The following is a 19,766-nucleotide window of genomic DNA, read 5'->3' on the forward strand; positions in this document are numbered from 1 at the left end:
TACCATGATCTCCAAGCTGGACTACAAAGTCAATTAGGCACTAGCCGCTAGTTCCTCTCCAGCAGTCTTCCTTTAATATATACAGTCAAGGCTCGTGGAAGACCTAGAACACAGAAGGGACCAGGACGCAACATCACAAAAGACAAGGGGCAAATCCCAACAGCAGGGCCGAGGGAGAAAACAGATGGGGACGGACAAAAAGGGGATGCGCGTAATGATGAGGGGGTAGCAGAAAATACGAGGAGTGGACAAAATGGATAGAGAAGCAAAATTGGGGGGACACAGTGGCGTACTGAGAGTGTCTAGTGCCCTGGGACTCTCTCTATCTCTCTCTCTTGCTCCAAGTCCCCAAACCCACTTGCCATCGACATGGGAAAACCAGGATCTTTATGCTAAAATTTTAATGAACTGACCATTCCACTCGATACAGTTAGTGGTTTTCCCAAAAATTATTGGATCCTGATCCGGAGTCGGATGTTCACCAAATTCGAATCAATTTTTCCTTGTCACACACCGAACCTGTCCTCCAGATTTCGACAGAATCCATCCACAACTTTTTGAGATATCGTGCTCACAGAAAAACAGACAGCGATGAAAACATAACCTCCATCCACCTTCGGTGGCGAAGGTAACAACACATTGTTACATACTGGGCCAAGTATGATTCTCAGCACAGCAATGTTCCAACATCTCGGTACCTTTGCCATGCCTTAGCAGGGTTCTGGCCTAAATATATTTGGGGTGGCAGCCTGTGAGTGGAAACAGAGCAGTATCAGAATGTCTGTGTTGTCTGCAATGAGGAAAGTTGGCCTAGTCATTCAGACAACAGTAATAATGGCAGTCTTCACAATTAGTAGATCAGAATCTGCACTGGCATGTTCTGTGTGACATCCATGATGCTCGAGGCGATCACTGAGAATGGTGATTAACCTTTGCTCCTTGTTAGAAAGGAAGACTTCCTTTTGTCAATTGATAACCATGGCCTAGTTGAAGTGGTGACAATATCACACAGAGATGATTTGCCTGAACCATGCCTTGGCCTTTGGCAGCCATCTTCATCTTTGCATTAGCAGTTGTGAATAGACCATGGAGGAAAATGCACACTGATTCTGGCAGAAATAAGCACGCTTCTTCTACTAAAGCATTTCCTGATACTTGGGATACACATCCTTCTTCTGGATCAGTGATTTTATGTCATTAGGTTATTTATCCGAAATAACCTCAGAGTGGGTCCCAGTGTCCGGCCGTCCATCCATCCGTCTGTTAACATTTGACAAAAACATCTTCTCACAAACTATTTGACCGATGCGGACAAAATTTGGTACGATGCATTAGGACAGTAAGGTTTCCTGGGGTTGTGCTTCCCATCTGGATCGGCCCATTTAAAGGGGGAAAGGAGAGTTTCCCCCAAATATTGGTATTTTATTCAAAAGCTTCTTCTCTGAAAGCACGAGACGGATCCAGACCAAACTCACCATGAGGCATCAGGACCGCGCCCTAACCTTAAGGGGAAAGGAGGGGGGGGGAGGGGTGGACACCCAAACATCGAACGTCTCATTCCAAAATCATGGGCATTAATATTGAGTTGGTCCCCCGTTTGCTGCTATAACAGCCTCCACTCTTCTGGGAAGGCTTTCCATGAGATGTTGGAACATTGCTGCGGAGATTTCCTTCCATTCAGCCACAAGAGCATGAGTGAGGTCTGGCATTTATGTGGGGTGATTAGGCCTGGCTTGCAGTCGGCATTCGAATTCCTCCGAAAGGTGTTCGATGGGGTTGAGGTCAGGGCTCTGTGCAGGCCAGTCAGGTTCTTCCACACCGATCTCGACAAACCATTTCTGTATGGACTTCGCTTTGTGCATGGGAGCATTGTCATGCTGAAACAGGAAAGGGCCTTCCCCAAACTGTTGCCACAAAGTTGGAAGCACACAATTGTCTGAAATGTCATTGTATGCTGTAGCGTTAAGATTTTATTTTCACTGGAACTAAGGGGCCGAGCCCGAACCATGAAAAACAGCCCTGGACCATTATTTCTCCTCCACCAAACTTTACAGTTGACACTATGCATTCGGGCAGGTAGCGTTCTCCTGATATCCGCCAAACCAAGATTCATCCGTCAGACTGCAAGTTGGTGAAGCATGATTTGTCACTCCAGAGAACGCATTTCCACTCCTTCAGAGACCAATGGCGACGAGCTTTACACCACTACAGCCTACGCTTGGCAATGCGCATGATGATCTTAGGCTTTTGTGCGTCTGCTCGGCCATGGAAACCCATTTCATGAAGCTCCCGACGAACTGTTGTTGTGCTAATGTTTCTTCAGAGGCAGTTTAGAACTCGGTAGTGAGTTTTGCAACCGAGGACAGACGATTTTTACATGCTATGCGCTTCAGCACTCGGCGGTCCCGTTCTATGAGCTTGTGTGGCCTACCAGTTCGCGGCTGAGCTGTTGTTGCTCCGAGATGTTTCCACTTCACAATAACAGCACTTACAGTTGACCGGGGCAGCTCTAGCTGGGCAGAAATTTGATGAACTGTCTTGTTGGAAAGGTGGCATCATATGACGGTGCCACGTTGAAAGTCACTGATCTCTTCAGTACGGCCTATTCTACTACCAATGCATGGCTGTGTGCTTGATTATATATATATACAGTCATGTGAAAAAGTAAGTACACCCCATGTAAAGTTTTGACTTTTTCAACATATTTCAAGATACAGCTATTTGATCTTCATTTCAACAATATTGATATATAAAGGTGATATAATATAACAAATATCATGAAACATTTACATTTTGTAGTCCATTGTATAATTTAAATAAACATAAATGCAAATTTCGCATGCGGGTTTGCTCTGATATGCATTGTCAGCTGTGAGACCTTATATAGACAGGTGTGTGCCTTTCCAAATCATATCCAATCAATTGAATTTACCACAGGTGGACTCCAATCAAGGTGTAAAAACATCTCGAAGATGATCAAGAGAAATGGGAGGCACCTGAGCTAAATTTCACGTGTCATAGCAAAGGGTCTGAATACTTATGTCAATGTGATATTTCAATTTTTTCTTTTTAATAAATTTGCAAAACTTTCTAAAATCCTGTTTTCTCTTTGTCATTATGGGGTATTGAGTGTAGATTGATGAGGGAAAAAATGAATCAAAATCATTTTCAGCACAAGGCTGCAACATAACAAAATGTGAAAAAAGTGAAGGGGTCTGAATACTTTATGAATGCACTGTACGTAACTGAATGCTTAACCCTGCTTTTCGCATCGCGAGCGCAGTGTAATAACACCTTTCCTACAGTCAAACATGGAGGAGGTTCAGTGATGTTTTGGGGTTGCTGTGCTGCCTCTGGTACTGGGCGCCTTGAATGTGTGCATAGCATCATGAAATCAGGAGATTACCAAAGCATTTTGGAGCACAATGTTCAACCCAGTGGCAGAAAGCTGGGTATCCGTCAAAGGTCATGGGTCTTGAAGCAGGACAATGACCCCAAAAACACTTTAAAAAGCACCCAGGAATGGTTCAAGACAAAACGCTGGACTGTTCTGAAGTGGCCAGCAATGAGTCCAGGTATAAATCCCATTGAACACCTGTGGGGAGATCTGAAAACAGCAGTTGGGAGAAGGAACCGTTCAAATCTGGGAGAACTGGAGCAGTTTGCACAAGAAGAGTTGGTGAAACTGCCAGTGGAGAGGTGTAGGAAGCTCATTCATGGCTATAGGAAGCGCTTGACTGCAGTTATTTTGTCCAAAGTCTGTGCTAACAAATATTAAGTCTCGGGTGTCAATAATTTTGTCAATGACATTTCATTTTATTTTCTGATTTTAAAGGATATATTAAGTTCTGAATCAAAAACAAAGGTTCTGTAATATTAACAGTGAAATAAAGAATTATGGAAACCAAATACTTTTGTCAATTTCAACTTATTTTTAGAGAAAATTGTGAGTTCGTTGAAAAAAGTGACAGGGTGCCAATATTTTTGGCCACGACTGTATTTTCATTAAAATACTAAGAAATAAAAGCCGGCATTCTGTGCTCTTGACGAATATTCATCTTTTGATCATAAATCCAAATTTATTGGGTATATAGCAATAATACCAAATTTGATTTCACTTTTCCAATACTTATGGAGGCCACTGTGTGCACATAGATGTTGCAATTGTGTGCAAACCTGAATGAGACAAAAAAAACTCCCACGTCAGCATCATTGAACAAACACAGTTACTCTGTGATCGGCTGATTATGCAAACATGCACAGTCTCTATAAAGTTGCTGCCCAGACGAGAGAGTACACAGTGGTGTTACAGCAAGGTGGTCATCATGAGGTCAGCCATCTTACTGTGGCTTATTGTCATTACCTCGGCTGCTGACTCCTCCTCACATGGCGCCGTGAGTATTTACGACAATGAAGAACCAGAGTTTGATGGTGCAGACTCGAGATTTCCTGGTCATATGTTCTTCCCTTGATTGTATGTCAAGCATTTTTTAAATCTCGGTGATTTAATTGATTGTTGAGCCATTATATCATTTCAGACATTCAATCACCATTATAAATGGCATAATTTGACATTTGCTGAATATTTTCCTTCTAATCAAAGATGCCACAGCATCTGTCCATTCGTCCATAATTGAATTTAGCTGTTGCAATAAACCACCTGTGTTGGGCTCTGCATCAAGTGCTCGAGTTGTAGCTTCTATTTTACCTTATAAATAATCTCAATTTGTGCTGTGCCCAACTACCGGTGGGACACCGATCAATCGAACAACCTTGGGTGTTGTGACAGATACACCACCACGATGACTTAACCCAATAAGGTAGCTTAGCAGACACTTGAGCTCGTGCATAAATCCATTTTAACAACGCTATGTTTGAACGATTACTGATCTTCCAGGATTAAAATGATCAACCTTGCTCATTACTCCCGCTTGACTTGCTAAATATAACCATTCATTAATGTCTGAGTAAACGTCATTAAAGTCATTAGTCTGATTAAACATTCTCTTGATGATCTCCCATCCCCACGTGGGATACTGTATATGCTTATCGCAATAATGTGATTATTGTATTAATATATATATATACATATATTTTGTTTATATATATATATATTTTTTTGTTGTTGTTTATTTATATATATATATATATATATATATATATATATATATATATATATATATAGATATAGATATATATACAGTATATATATATATATATATTTTTTTTTTTTTGTTTGTTTGTTTGTTTTTTTTATATATATATATTTTTTTTTTTGTTTTTTTTATATATATATATATATATATTTTTGTTTGTTTATAAATATATATATATATATATTTTTGGTTTATATATATACTAGCAGAAGTACCCGGCATTGCCGGGTGGGGGAGGGGAGGGCAGGGGGAAGGGGAGGGGAGGGGAACGGTGGGGAGGGGAGAAGATGGGGGGGGGGAGAAGATGGGGGGGGGAGAAGAGGGGGGGAGGGGAGAAGAGGGGGGGAGGAGAGAAGAGGGGGGAGTGAGGAGGGGAGGAGGGGGGGAGGGGAAAAGAGGGGGGGAGGGGAGAAGAGTGGGGGGGAGAGAAGAAGGGGGAAGGGAGGGGAGGAAAAGGGGGGGAGGAGAGGGGGGAGGAGAGGGGGGAGGGGGAGTGCGATGGGGGAGGGGGAGGGGAGGTGGAGGGGGAGGGGGGAGGGAGGGGGAAGGGGAGGGGAGGGGGAAGGGGAGGGGGGAGGGGAGGGGGAAGGGGAGGGGGGAGGGGAGGGGGAAGAGGAGGGGAGAGGAGAGGGGGGAGGGGAGAGGAGAGGGGGGAGGGGAGGAGAGGGGGGAGGGGAGAAGAGGGGGGAGGGGAGAAGAGGGGGGGGAAGTACCCGGTATTGCCGGGTGGGGGAGGGGAGGGGGAAGGGAGGGGAGAGGAGAGGGGGGAGGGGAGGAGAGGGGGGAGGGGAGGAGAGGGGGGAGGGGAGGGGGAGGCTTGCTCGAATCGTCGAATCAGCGCGCTGCTCTGCCACCGATTCAGATTCCGTGTATAATATTCCTCGCTGAAAAAAAATATGGATCTAAAGATGAAAGAAAAAAAAACCTATGTGGTGTGAATGGCAATGTTCCTCGCTGAAATGTGAAAAAACGCAATCGCGTGGCAAGGAACATCACATGATTGCTCTGAGCAATCGATTGCAACTCTGCGTCGTGTCATGGGCGTGGCCAACGTGGCCTCATGCCCCCAGGTGATTGGCTAACTCGAGCTCGAGAGAGCCATAATGCGTTACGTTATGCCAAAAAATATGGATCTAAAGATGAAAGGGAAAAAAACCTATGTGGTGTGAATGGCAATGTTCCTCGCTGAAATTTGAAAAAACGCAATTGCTTTTCGCTCTGAAATACGTGCGAACGCGTAACTGAGTTAATGGCGGCAAGGAACATCACGTGATCGCTCTGAGCGAATCAGCGCGCTGCTCTGCGACCGGTCAGATTCCGTGCATAATATTCCTCGCTGAAATGCGCTGAGGTAAAAATATGGTTTAAAAATATTATGAAATCAATTTTTAGGTCGGCCATGTCCTTCCCAGGCTCAATGGCCATGTCTGTGCCAAATATCAAGTACGTGAGCCTCTCCGTTTTGGAGTCTATCGGTAACATTACACACACACACACACACACACACACAAACTGTGTTTTATATATATATATATATATATATATATATATATATATATGTATATATATATTTGTTTGTTTTGAAATTTGAAAAGGTTATTGACCTTTGGCCTAAGTTGATCTTTTGGCCTATGTTGACCTTGTGAACTATTTTGACCTCAAAAATAGTTGGTTGAATTCAGTAGGCTGATATGAAAATCATATTCAAATTTCAAGGCAATCGGATGAAAATTGAGGCTTTTAGAAATTTGAAAAGGTTATTGACCTTTGGCCCTATGTTGATATTTTGGCCTATGTTGACCTTGTGAACTATTTTGACCTCAAAAATAGTTGTTGGTTGGATTCAGAAAGCTGATATGAAAATCATATTCAAATTTCAAGGCAATCGGATGAAAATTGAGGCTTTTAGAAATTTGAAAAGGTTGTTGACCTTTGGCTTATGTTGATCTTTTGGCCTATGTTGACCTTTTGGCCTATACTGATCTCAAAAATAGTTGGTGGCTGATTTCAGTTCACAGATATGTAAATCCTATTGAAAATTCAATCAATCAGATGAAAATTGAGGCTTTTAGAAATTGGAAAAGGTTATTGACCTTTGGCTTATGTTGATCTTTTGGCCTATGTTGACCTTTTGGCCTATACTGATCTCAAAAATAGTTGGTGGCTGATTTCAGTTCACTGATATGTAAATCCTATTGAAATTTCAATCAATCAGATGAAAATTGAGGCTTTTAGAAATTGGAAAAGGTTATTGACCTTTGGCTTATGTTGATCTTTTGGCCTATGTTGACCTTTTGGCCTATACTGATCTCAAAAATAGTTGGTGGCTGATTTCAGTTCACTGATATGTAAATCCTATTGAAATTTCAATCAATCAGATGAAAATTGAGGCTTTTAGAAATTGGAAAAGGTTATTGACCTTTGGCTTATGTTGATCTTTTGGCGTATGTTGACCTTTTGGCCTATACTGATTTCAAAAATAGTTGGTGACTGATTTCAGTTCACTGATATCTAAATCCTATTGAAATTTCAATCAATCAGATGAAAATTGAGGCTTTTAGAAATTGGAAAAGATTATTGACCTTTGGCCTTTGTTGATCTTTTGGCCTATGTTGATCTTTTGGCCTATGTTGACCTTTTGGCCTATATTGATCTCAAAAATAGTTGGTGGCTGATTTCAGTTCACTGATATGTAAATCCTATTGAAATTTCAAGTCAATCAGTTGAAAATTGAGGCTTTTAGAAATTGGAAAATGTTATTGACCTTTGGCCTATGTTGATCTTTTGGCCTATGTTGACCTTTTGGCCTATATTGATCTCAAACATAGTTGGTGGCTGATTTCAGTTCGCAGATATGTAAATCCTATTGAAATTTCAAGTCAATCAGATGAAAATTGAGGCTTTTAGAAATTGGAAAAGGTTATTGACCTTTGGCCTATGTTGATCTTTTGGCCTATGTTGACCTTTTGGCCTATATTGATCTCAAACATAGTTGGTGGCTGATTTCAGTTCGCCGATATGTAAATCCTATTGAAATTTCAATCAATCAGATGAAAATTGAGGCTTTTAGAAATTGGAAAAGATTATTGACCTTTGGCCTATGTCAAAGGTATTAGTGTAAAATATTTTTTTAAATACTGGTTCATTGCAATACGTGAACAAGGCCTGTTCAGGGCAGCATGTTGGTGGTGTTTGTGTGTCTGAGACTACTGAAGGTGTAATGCGATGCATGGTGGCATGGAGAGAAGTCCACAGAAATCAAGAAAAGTACTTTGAGCTGAAATGTGGATCAGTCGCTGATCAGTGCAATGGATACCCAAGGAAGAAATTGTGCTTTTTCCTAACAAAATCCAGATTTTCCAGGCAATTGATGAAAATGATCACAGACGTTGTAGCCCAGCAGATATGTGAAAAAATTGTGCTTTTGGTGATACAAGCATGAAATTTTGAACACTGATAGAGCATACTACTAGGAAGATTTTTGGATATAGGGGCATTCAAATCTTTTCCTAGGGACAAAATGGCGGCCATTTAAAAAATGGCCGTTTACGGATAATAAGATACACAGTACCGATGTCTATAAAACTAGATTTACTTATTGCTCAAGCACACCTATGATGTTTTTTTCACGTAAACAGGTTGTAAGATCATAATTAAATGTCAACAAACTCACATAACATTTATTTGGTCCTGATTCTTTACAAAAATAATTACTTTTTGAGCTATTTTGAGCAAACTCCAGAAACACAATGGAAATGAAGTGAAAATGCCACATTAACGCTGTGGAAGTGACTTTCACTATAAAACAGTCTACAAAACAGTCTTCCACATGTTTGTGTATATGTAACAGGTGTGTTATTCCTCCTGTATACTATCGTGTGCACTCCCCTGCACAGTGACACAGAGCTGAGCACTGGAGTGCGGCCTTAACACACTTGCACTGTTTCCTGCAACCCTTCTTGCATCCACATCTAATCAATTGTCGGCATGCCTCAGTTGCCTCTATGAGGGTTGTCCAATATATCCCCCAGCCGTTATTACTCTGTTTCCAACCCCATTCACTTGGCGATGGGAGCTCAGGTGCGCAAATCATCATCTGGCCCCAACAAAAGCCGGCTTGGTAGGCAGCTCTCTTGATGTGTTGTCTGAGGGCTTCTTGCGTTGGTGGGATAGCCTCTATTGATCTACCAGTCTGGGTGAAGAGATGCTTGCGGGCATCGTTAACATGTTCCTGGCTGCTTGTTCGATCGTAGAGCAGAACAACAAAACGCTCCAGTGGATCCATGTTGTCATTTGCAGTTGAAATGGTTGGTGTGGCAGCCAGTGCGCAGAAAGCTGAGGTGACCTCATCATAGGCTTTCCATGTTTCCCATGCTGTTTTCTTCCCCCTTCCGCCGAAGCAGGACACGGTGTCACACCCAGTGAAGGCGTGGAAGAATGGCAACCCTCGGCACTTGTTTGGTCCCAGTGCCACAGCCATCTCGTGAGCTGCCAAGTGCCTGAAATTCTTCCCTGTGCCAAAAGCAACCCAGAGTTCATCGATGTCAAGATATCCAGTTGCTGCCACTGCAAGGATCAAAACATCTGTGTCCACTGTGCGGATTGACACCTTGGTATAGCCCTGTCTGACTGCATCTTGGACATGGAGTAGTATCCTTGTATCTGCCTCCTCGTGACTACACGGGGAAAGACCAGTAACATCTCGTGGCTGTGTACAAAAAACTTCTTTGTGGTTTGTGGTGACGATTTGCTTGTCAGTCTCAATGTTTGCTATCCTCGTTGCTAGAAAGTCAAACAACTCCACCTTGTTCTCGTCTATGCGAAGGAAGGCCTGCCAGTTTCGAGGGATGGAACTAGATGGCTCAACTCGTCTCCTGGTGCCTTTACCCCTCGTCTTCCTGGTGTCGGCTTTCAAACTGTCTGGGAAATATTCATCCCAGATAATATCAACCCTGCTCTTATTTTGTATCTGAGATGTGATGTATGGCAAGAATACTAGTGATGCATACTCAGAGAAGGTCTTCGCATTACGAGGTGCCAGCATGTTCACGATGGCTGCTCCATCCAGGATCATGACTTCAACAGGGGGGCTTACATCATCATTTTCCTGTGAGGTGATCAGATCTTCTAAGCACCCAACCAGATCAGACTTGGTTCCAAGCCGGATTTTGCCCATTTGTGACAATGCAGGGGGACAAGCTTGGTTTTCATGTGCAAATAATTCATCAAGATCTCCATTCCGTGTCTGGGATGCAATAAACAGCCTGGAGAACAGAACGCAGTCATTCTTCAGAGATACCACCTTCAACTCTGTTCTTGACTTCTCTCTGACTGGGGGTCGGCTGAAGAGAGGGAGATTGTTTCTTTTTATTGGGTCAGTGATAGGCTTTGTCTGATGTACAAGCCTCTCGTTCACATATGTGTCATACTGTTCTTTTCCCAGCTTCTCGATCTGGTAAAGGGTGTTGATGACTGCTGGGTCTGCCAGGTCTCTGCTGTCTAGCACCAAGAGATCTTTGCTGTCGTCACAGAATGGGTTCCCCATCTCTCCTATGACACGGGTGAGTGCTCTCACATCTCGAGCAAAGGCTACCTGCGTGTGCTTTGTCTGTTCATGGTGTTTTAGTTCAGTTTTCCTAATTCTTTTTTCTGTTGTGGCCTCGAACTTATAGATCAGTTTGGCCATCTCTGGACCAGACACCATCCATCGGCGCAAAGCTGCAGCATTCTCCGTAAGACCTACAGCCCCTCCATCACCTTTCACCAATGCATTATTTTGCTCGTGTGCCTGGTCTAAGGCTATGGCAGAGAATGCACGTGTAGTCTTCTTCATGGTGAAGTTTCCTGCCAGAAACTGTGCGTATACAGTTGGATGCTTTGTTGCAAGTGTCACCATGTCGCGCAAGTGAACTGGGATCCACCTGGCATAGTTTGTATGTCCCAAGGCGAAGAACCATGGTACAAGCTTGGTCAGAGCATCAGTGTACAGTTGGAAGTTTCCTTCACGGACGGATCTCACATAGATCAGGACTGCCAGTTCTAGCTGCATAATTAGGAACCAGAACTGAAACTGTGGACTTGCATTGGCTTGTTCACCGCACCAGTCATCTAGTGGTATCGTATCCTGTCCCTCATCTAGTCCACTGGTGTACTGGCTGTAGGCTTCCTTCAGGAGAAGATAGAGAGTACTGGCTGTGACTTAGTGTGCTCGTCGTGTGCGTGTCACATGGGTCACTTTCAGGAAGGAATCAGCAGTACCACTTGTAGCAACCCCTGCAAGCATCAGAACGCCTGTCCACCCACTGCTATCCAGAAGGTCACCGAGGGTTTTCCATGCTGCCATCTCAATATGGAGTCCACCAAAGACCATGACGAAGTGATCTTCTCCGTGTGTTTCTGGCCATCTCCATTGGATCTTTTTCTGGAGTGCCTGATCTCCTAGTTTCAGGGCAGCTGTCCTGACATGTTTATCGAGGTCGAAGGTGGAAGCTTTTCGCAGAGAATTAGTACCCGCTGGTTTGTCACAAAAGAAACACTTTTCAGGCTGTGGCTGTGTGTGGTCTACATGTACTCTGTGACGGGTGTACTTTCTTGAGACACTTGCGGTTTCTTCACTAGACGTTTCTCTTTTTTGTGCCCGATGCAGTTCAGTTTTGTTGTATTTCAGTCTGCATGAATCATGCCACTTAGCCTTGTGGCTCTGGAAGGTTGACTGGATACCTTCACCATCGTCCAGGCGGGGCAGTTCTAGAGATTTTGGCAGGCAGCCCATCTGGCTGAAGGTGAGGAGATAATCTGCAAGAGTTTGGTATCCGGACCCTGTGGTTCGCTTGGAATCAGCTGGACAGGCAAGGGCCTCATCGGTGACCTCCTGACATAACACACACTTCTCCCAATCTGTCAGATAAGGCATGTTTGTTCCAGATGTACTAGGGCTTTGGGGGTCTAATAGCTTGAAATTTTTGTTGGCCATTGTCAATTAAGCATTATCCACCACCACCATCCAATCAATATACAAATTGGGAACCAAATCTAGGTAGCTACTACAGTCAATGAGCGAAGGTGCAGTGCAGTCGAGTTATCATCTGAAAAAGAAATACATACATTATTATCATAAATATAGTAATTCGCTTTCGTAACTTTTCACTAGCCTTGCATTGTTCCTTATAGTCACCTAGTCTATGATAGGAAAGTTCATAAAGCTACATCAAAGTTGTTCATATAAAGGTATTGAACCAAAATTACACCCAGGAGAAATCAGATAGTCATGCAAAGTTAAATAATTAAACCGCTAGACCAGTCCTGTCTATTGCAATGGTAAACCATTTGTTCTGCCCCTTATAGGCCACCGTAGATTCCAATTTTGAACCCAGTATGAAGGTATTGCATAGCATGTACATGACAATTTATAATATGCTCATTACATTGTGTTTCAATAGCAGCACAAATGACAAGTCTGAAATAATAGGTAAATATGTCCTTCTTAGCCGCCATTTTGGGCCAAGGAGAAATCTGGAATGCCCCTACATCCAAATTTCACTGTAAGGGTATGCCCTAACTGTGTGCCAAGTTTCATGCTTGTATCATCAAAGGCACAATTCTACCACAATTCTTCACATATCTGCCGGACTATTGGTATGAATTTTGTAACCGATTTTCTGAAGTACTGGAAAATGAAGACCTCAGTATCAATAGCAGAGTTTTCTCTGATGAGTGCCATATTTATATTAATTGGATGATGAATAAAACAGAATTTGTACATTTTGGGTGTTGGGAAGGCCACAAAAGTAAGAAGCATCACTCCAGTCTGCCAAAGTCACCGTCTGATGTGGATTCATAACTGAGGTTGTGGATCTACTGATGTTGATTCATGACTGAGGTTGTGGATCTACTGATGTGGATTCATAACTGAGGTTGTGGATCTACTGATGTTGATTCATGACTGAGGTTGTGGATCTACTGATGTGGATTCATGACTGAGGTTGTGGATCTACTGATGTGGATTCATAACTGAGGTTGTGGATCTACTGATGTGGATTCATAACTGAGGTTGTGGATCTACTGATGTGGATTCATGACTGAGGTTGTGGATCTACTGATGTGGATTCATGACTGAGGTTGTGGATCTACTGATGTGGATTCATGACTGAGGTTGTGGATCTACTGATGTGGATTCATAACTGAGGTTGTGGATCTACTGATGTGGATTCATAACTGAGGTTGTGGATCTACTGATGTGGATTCATAACTGAGGTTGTGGATCTACTGATGTGGATTCATGACTGAGGTCATGTGGATCTACTGATGTGGATTCATAACTGAGGTTGTGGATCTACTGATGTGGATTCATAACTGAGGTTGTGGATCTACTGATGTGGATTCATGACTGAGGTTGTGGATCTACTGATGTGGATTCATGACTGAGGTTGTGGATCTACTGATGTGGATTCATGACTGAGGTTGTGGATCAACTGATGTGGATTCATGACTGAGGTTGTGGATCTACTGATGTGGGTTCATGACTGAGGTTGTGGATCTACTGATGTGGATTCATGACTGAGGTTGTGGATCTACTGATGTGGATTCATGACTGAGGTTGTGGATCTACTGATGTGGGTTCATGACTGAGGTTGTGGATCTACTGATGTGGATTCATGACTGAGGTTGTGGATCTACTGATGTGGATTCATGACTGAGGTTGTGGATCTACTGATGTGGATTCATGACTGAGGTTGTGGATCTACTGATGTGGATTCACAACTGAGGTTGTGGATCTACTGATGTGGATTCACAACTGAGGTTGTGGATCTTTTGTTGTGGATTCATGACTGAGGTTGTAGATCTACTGATGTGGGTCCATGACCAAGGTTGTAGATCTACTGATGTGGGTCCATGACCAAGGTTGTAGATCCACTGCTGTAGGTAATCTACACTCTTCTAATCTAGGTAATCTACAAGCCACTCTTCAGAAAGTGATGCGTGTACGTAATCTGTTGCTGCGTATAAGAAAATGTATAGAACAGAGGGGAGATCAGACTGAGCGCTCGAGGATTGTTGAAAATATTTCACAAAATGAAAAGTTCTTTCATATCTGTCCCTGGTGTCGTGTAACGAAGTTTTTGAGTTATCTTATTTCATAAAGTCGAGTAACTGAGTTAATTAACGGAACGAAAAATCCACCAATATAATATATTTGGGTGGTTGTGGATGTCCACAGACAGCTGGCGATGAGGAGGCAGCAAGCACCACTGGGAGTTGGTTTTTAATGCAGATTCATTGCAGGGAACCATGATTTTGACGCATGAATTCACAGAAGCGGGTCCTGTTGTTGGCCATGTTGACGTGCAGATTGGATGGTGACCTCTGATTTGTGGTTCCATGTGACGTGGGCTGTATTTCAATCATCGTGCCTATCCCTGTCCCTTTAGAAGAGTTCAGTTAAAGAGAGGATTTAAACACCTGCTTGCGCACTTGTATATGCTGTCTGTGCTCATTACTCCCGCCAGGGAGTAATGCATTCACTCGTGTCCGTGTGTGTGCGTGTGCGTGTGTGTGTGTGTGTGTGTGTGTGTGTGTGTGTGTGTGTGTGTGTGTGTGTGTGTATGTGTGTGTGTGTGTGTGTGTTCGTGTGTTTGTGAACAAGATAGCTGGAAAAGTTCTGAACGGATTTGGATGAAAGTTGGTGGGATGATTGCCCTTGTGATAAGGAAGAATTGATTAGTTTTTGGTGAAGCTCAGGATATTTATTATTCCGGATCCAGGAATTTTTTGAAGGATTGTTTACCATTGGAAGATAGGGCTCATTTTTTTTAACATTATCTTCTATATATTCTATATTTAACATTGTGATATGAAAATAGTTTTCATATTTGTTGTAAATGTAGTTTAAACTCGTGGTTATGCATTAGAGCGGTGTATTTTGTTAGCAGCGTCGTCTTCAAGGTTCTTTTTTTTTTCTTCTAATAAAGACATATTCTGTCATTTTAAAATCACCAAAGTGTGTATTAGGTTTCCCCGTTTCATAAAATGTATCGTTTGATACGTATAATACTTTAAAACTGTTTTTTTTTTTGGTTATTTACCTCAGAAGAGATATCATTATCAACATTTACCTCAGCGAATGTCAATCACGGTGTCAGTATTTGATGAACTTATAAAGACTTAGGTGAGTTATAAGTGTGACCAGCATGTGCATGGGATTCTTCCCAGAAGAATGAGTGGTCGCATTAGCTTGGACGACTTAAAAATAAAATGAGCGAGTTTTGTTTTGACGTTTGGGCCAGTTTTACATGTTGTATCCCTAAGGAATGAAACGAACGTTTTTGCTGGCTTACAATTTATTTGAAGTCGCACATGCCTCAAAATACACTCACTTATATAGAATTGAACGCTGAATCCGAAAATGTAAGTGAAATTGCCTTGTTTTTTTTTTTTACATTATCTTCTATATATTCTATATGTATAATATATCTGGACAGTGTCTGTCTTGTGTTGTCTTGTCTTGTGTTGTCACTGAACTACTCCCCCAAACTTTTGTGAAATCGTACTATTCCAACTTGACCCACGGCGGGAGTATGCGCTCTACTGAGTGGCGTTCTAGTTTAACTTGTAGACAGAACATCAAAGTTTTTCTCCTTCCCCGTCTTCTTGACTCGAAATCCATATGTTTCCTCCAGGAGGCGGATGGAGAAGAATGCCAGAGATCGATGTCAACGTGTGATCTCGTGCAGCGTGTTTTACAGAATTCTTTGTCCATCAGCAGTACGTTTTTCAGTTGTTCAGCAATTTTACTGTGATTTCTTAATTTATGATGTGTTTTTCCCTCCATGGTAAATTGCTTGAAGAGTATTTCAAGGCTTAGGTTTAACATCTGAGCTTTAGCAAAGCAAGCATTACATGTATGACAGTATGTTGTTTTGATTATCAAACCTCTCTTTGTTTATTTGTAAAACACTTCCAACATCATTACAATAGTGAATCATTACAATAGTGAATGACATGTTCAGTATGAGAGTGATTGATATATGGGCTGGACATTTTTTGTACACTTAGTCAAAGCTCGTGTAAGAGCTAACACATATAACATATAATAAATGGAGTGGGAGACAAGATGGGGAGAGAGAGGGAAGCACAACAACAGTAGAGAACACGGACATCGGGAGATCTGTGGAAGAGAGAAGGTTGGGGGTGGGGTACACGGGACAAACAAGATGGACACTGCAGGGACTTTCAGGAAAGAAAACAGAATTTGAAGGAGGTGGATTTGGGGTGGATTAACAGGGGGAATTTATTTCCTTCCTTCATACCCGATGGGAACACATAAAGATGCTCCTGTGCTTAGGTTGAAAGTACAACTTTTTCTACAAAATGTTATCCTTGAGAGAAAAGACTTGGATACATTGGGTCATATGAGATTGCAGCCTGGTGTTGGCTTAGCGGTTAGGGTGCCGACCTGGGATCCTGGGTTCAAATCCCGGTCGATCGCTGAATTATTACCAGGGTGGTTGACTCAGCCTGTCAGCCTGTCATCCTTCCGAGGTCGGCAAATTGAGTACCAGTTCACTGGTAATTCCCTGTGTGTCGCAAGAGGCGACTAATAGGGTTGTTGGCAGGAAGGGCATCCGGCCATAAAACATTGCTTCAAAAAAGGTCAAAAAAGGCCAACCCCTGCTCTGCGGGGAAAAATGGCCTCCAAAGGTGGTTCTTTTCTTCTATACCCGATGGGAACACATAAAGATGCTTCTGTGCTTAGGTTGAAAGTACAACTTTTTCTACAAAATTTTATCCTTGAGAGAAAATACTTAGATATGAGGGCTTTGCTTCACCTTTTGATACCTGTTTAGGGACATTGCAGCCGACGTCAGTGCCAGTTTTCTTCAAACATATACTGCTGAAGTGGTATCTCTTCTATCGTTGTCCAGCTGGTCATTACCCGGCACGTGCAAAGTAAAAGTCGGGCAAAGGTTAAGCAATCGGGCGCATACAGATGTGTTTGCGTTCTGTTAAGAGCGTCCACTGAAAACCACTCAATGGAGGAAATTTAAACTTTACCACGTGTTGCATGACCATTTGATATAGCACATATTGAGCATACGTCGAAAACCAATTTACTTTTGAGGTCGACATAGGCCAAAAGGTAAACATAGGCCTAATTTCTAAAACTACAACGGTACCCGCCCTACGGGCCTACGGGCGGGGCTTCAATTGGGAAGCCGAAATGAAAAGGCAATGGCCTCTCCAATATTGGACCCGTTTGTGACGTTTGTCACATTGTCTCCTGTACCCGTTTGTGACGATGTTTCATTGTGAGGAAAATATTCGAATTATTATTCGAATATTCGAATTCGAATTTATTTATTCGTATTTATTCGAATTGCATGAATATGTGAATTGTGATTGTGTTTCATTGTGATGTTTGTGCGGCGACGGGCGGTGTGTACAATGGGCAGGGACTTAATCAACGCGAGCTGTTGACTCGCGCTTACTGGGAATTCCTCGTTCGTGGGACACTGTCTCAAGCCCCAGTCCCCATCACGGGTGGGCTCAGCGGTTTACCCGAGCCTGACGGCGAAGGGCAAGGTACATGCTGGCCCGTCCAGTGTAGCGCGTGTGCGGCCCCGGACATCGAAGGGCATTAAACGTTCATTAAACATTAAACGTTCATTAAAGGATTACGAAACGAAAAACATGACGAAATTACGTTCACACCATCACGTCAAACACTACAGTGAACACATACATCGTCACAACATCGTCACATGAGAACATCGTCACAATGAACGTTATGCAAACGCGAATGTTATGCGGGAGTCCAAACCTGAGAATGCTGGAGACCAAAGCTGAAATTGGGAAAACTAAATAGCCTATTTTACTCCTGGAGATCCCAGGATTACCCACCCAAAATATATTTGCGATCGGTTCAGCAGTTTTTACGGTACCTTCGAACAGACAGACGGACATTTGGTGAATTATAGTAAGATTGTCAAGTATTATCATCCGATTGACTTGAAATTTGAAGAGGATTTGCATATCGGATCATTGAATTCAACCAACAATTACTTTTTTTTGGTCAAAAGGTCTACCTCAGGCCAAATTTTAACGACCCACAGTTTAAGGGTGTGGCATGTTGATTAAATTGTTTCAAACACACCGCGAGTTTTCCGGAACCATCCTAACTCACACCCCATCCCCGTTACCCAGAATCTCTTATTCATCCGTCGCTTCCATGCTCTCCACGACCCCATTGTCATCCTTCTTTTCTCTGGGCTTCAACCTCAACATCGGAAATGGATAGCAGGTTTTTTGTGAAAAGTGTGTGGGAATAATTTTCCTGATGAATAGTTTTTGTTTGCAGAAATCAAAGCAATTATATTGCAACAACGGCAGCTTCTGAGTTCCATTGTGAAAGAAAACATCTCGGCTTCCCTCCACATTCCAGATGATTTCCTTGTGGTGCGTCACAGTTGCTTTACATGGAATACTTTGATTTTAACATGGATATTCATTGAAGTTTTCATGCCCAGAAATTTGACTGTTCCTCCCTTTGGCTTCTTTCAGGATGCTGCTCTCCACACAGGTGTGAACCCCAATTGACATTTCCTTATTCCTGTGTAACCGATCAAGAAGTATTGTCCTAATAGAGACGGGCTTGAGTTATATTGGAAAATGTGGGCATACTAGTCAGTTTTATGAACCTTACAAAAAAGGAAATAGTCATAAAAATATCAGCTCTTTTCTGATTGCAGGAACGAGTGTAATTCCGAATACGTCATCCAATAGCTTGCTGAATCTGAACTGCACTAACCAGACACAATGGTGGAGTGAACAATGTAAATTGTTATCTTCCCAACAGAGAGAATGACATTTCTTGGATGACAAAGCTGAAATGCAAATGGAAAATTGAAAGAGAACTATTTGTACTTGGAGACTCGGGTCCTTGGAATGACAGAGAAATGCGCTGTGCGATTTTGGCAAAATCGTGTTGATGAAATGGAAAAATGGTTTTTATGGAAGACTATAGCATTCGAATAAAAATAAGGAAATCCAATTTTCTCGATGAAATGTTGAAATTTTCAAAATTCTTTCAACACAAAGCACAATGATACATATATATGTATGTTTGTGTGTAAATGAATAAAAATAGGCAACTGAGGAGACAAAGTTCAGGAGTTTTTTTTCTAATTGTCAATCTCCCTGTTTGCTTGACATCTCATCCCCTGTGCAAGATTGTACTGATATTAAGAGGAGGAATCCCGATGCACGCAGTGGGATATTTGATATCCTTCCAGGGGCATACCCTGTAAAGGTAAGCAAGGTTCGAATGCAAATGTGGTCACTATTTATATTGCATTTATTAATTAATTGTTGCAATTAGCGCTGCGGTGTTTTTTTTTTTTAAATCAAATTATGAATGAACCAGTAACTTCCATTGAGCTGTTAAAATAAAATTAATTCTTCTGTTTTAAAAACCATTCAAAATAATGCCATTTGGCAACAACCTTTTTCAACCGTTGTGAAAATGTTCCTTGTTAATTGGGGCTCAATATGGACTTTGTGACGAGAAGCAGAAATTTTGCAATCAGTGTTTGAACTGAGGGTAAAGGTCATTAT

The 19,766-nt window shown here is 42.2% G+C and overlaps 1 protein-coding gene across 1 annotated transcript; it reads left to right on the plus strand.

Moving 5' to 3' along the window:
• The first annotated feature begins 4,251 nt into the window (after positions 1-4,251).
• LOC137426971 (uncharacterized) lies at positions 4,252-19,545 on the plus strand. Its single transcript, XM_078777228.1, has 5 exons — positions 4,252-4,394; positions 15,833-15,917; positions 18,511-18,608; positions 18,714-18,732; positions 19,382-19,545. The coding sequence occupies exons 1-5, from the start codon at positions 4,326-4,328 to the stop codon at positions 19,528-19,530; spliced, it is 420 nt and encodes a 139-aa protein (XP_078633354.1). The 5' UTR covers positions 4,252-4,325; the 3' UTR covers positions 19,531-19,545.
• The last annotated feature ends 221 nt before the right edge of the window (positions 19,546-19,766 follow it).

This window comes from Myxine glutinosa, chromosome 5, assembly GCF_964187855.1.
Source record: "Myxine glutinosa chromosome 5, kmMyxGlut1.1, whole genome shotgun sequence".
NCBI classification, from domain to species: Eukaryota; Metazoa; Chordata; class Myxini; order Myxiniformes; family Myxinidae; genus Myxine; species Myxine glutinosa.

Coding starts and splice junctions, on each gene's coding strand:
- LOC137426971 (XM_078777228.1), top strand. CDS start 4,326: ATGAGGTCAGCCATCTTACTGTGGCTTATTGTCATTACCTCGGCTGCT. Junction 4,395..15,832: donor ACTCCTCCTCACATGGCGCC/GTGAGTATTTAC, acceptor TGTTTCCTCCAG/GAGGCGGATGGAGAAGAATG. Junction 15,918..18,510: donor GAATTCTTTGTCCATCAGCA/GTACGTTTTTCA, acceptor TTTTGTTTGCAG/AAATCAAAGCAATTATATTG.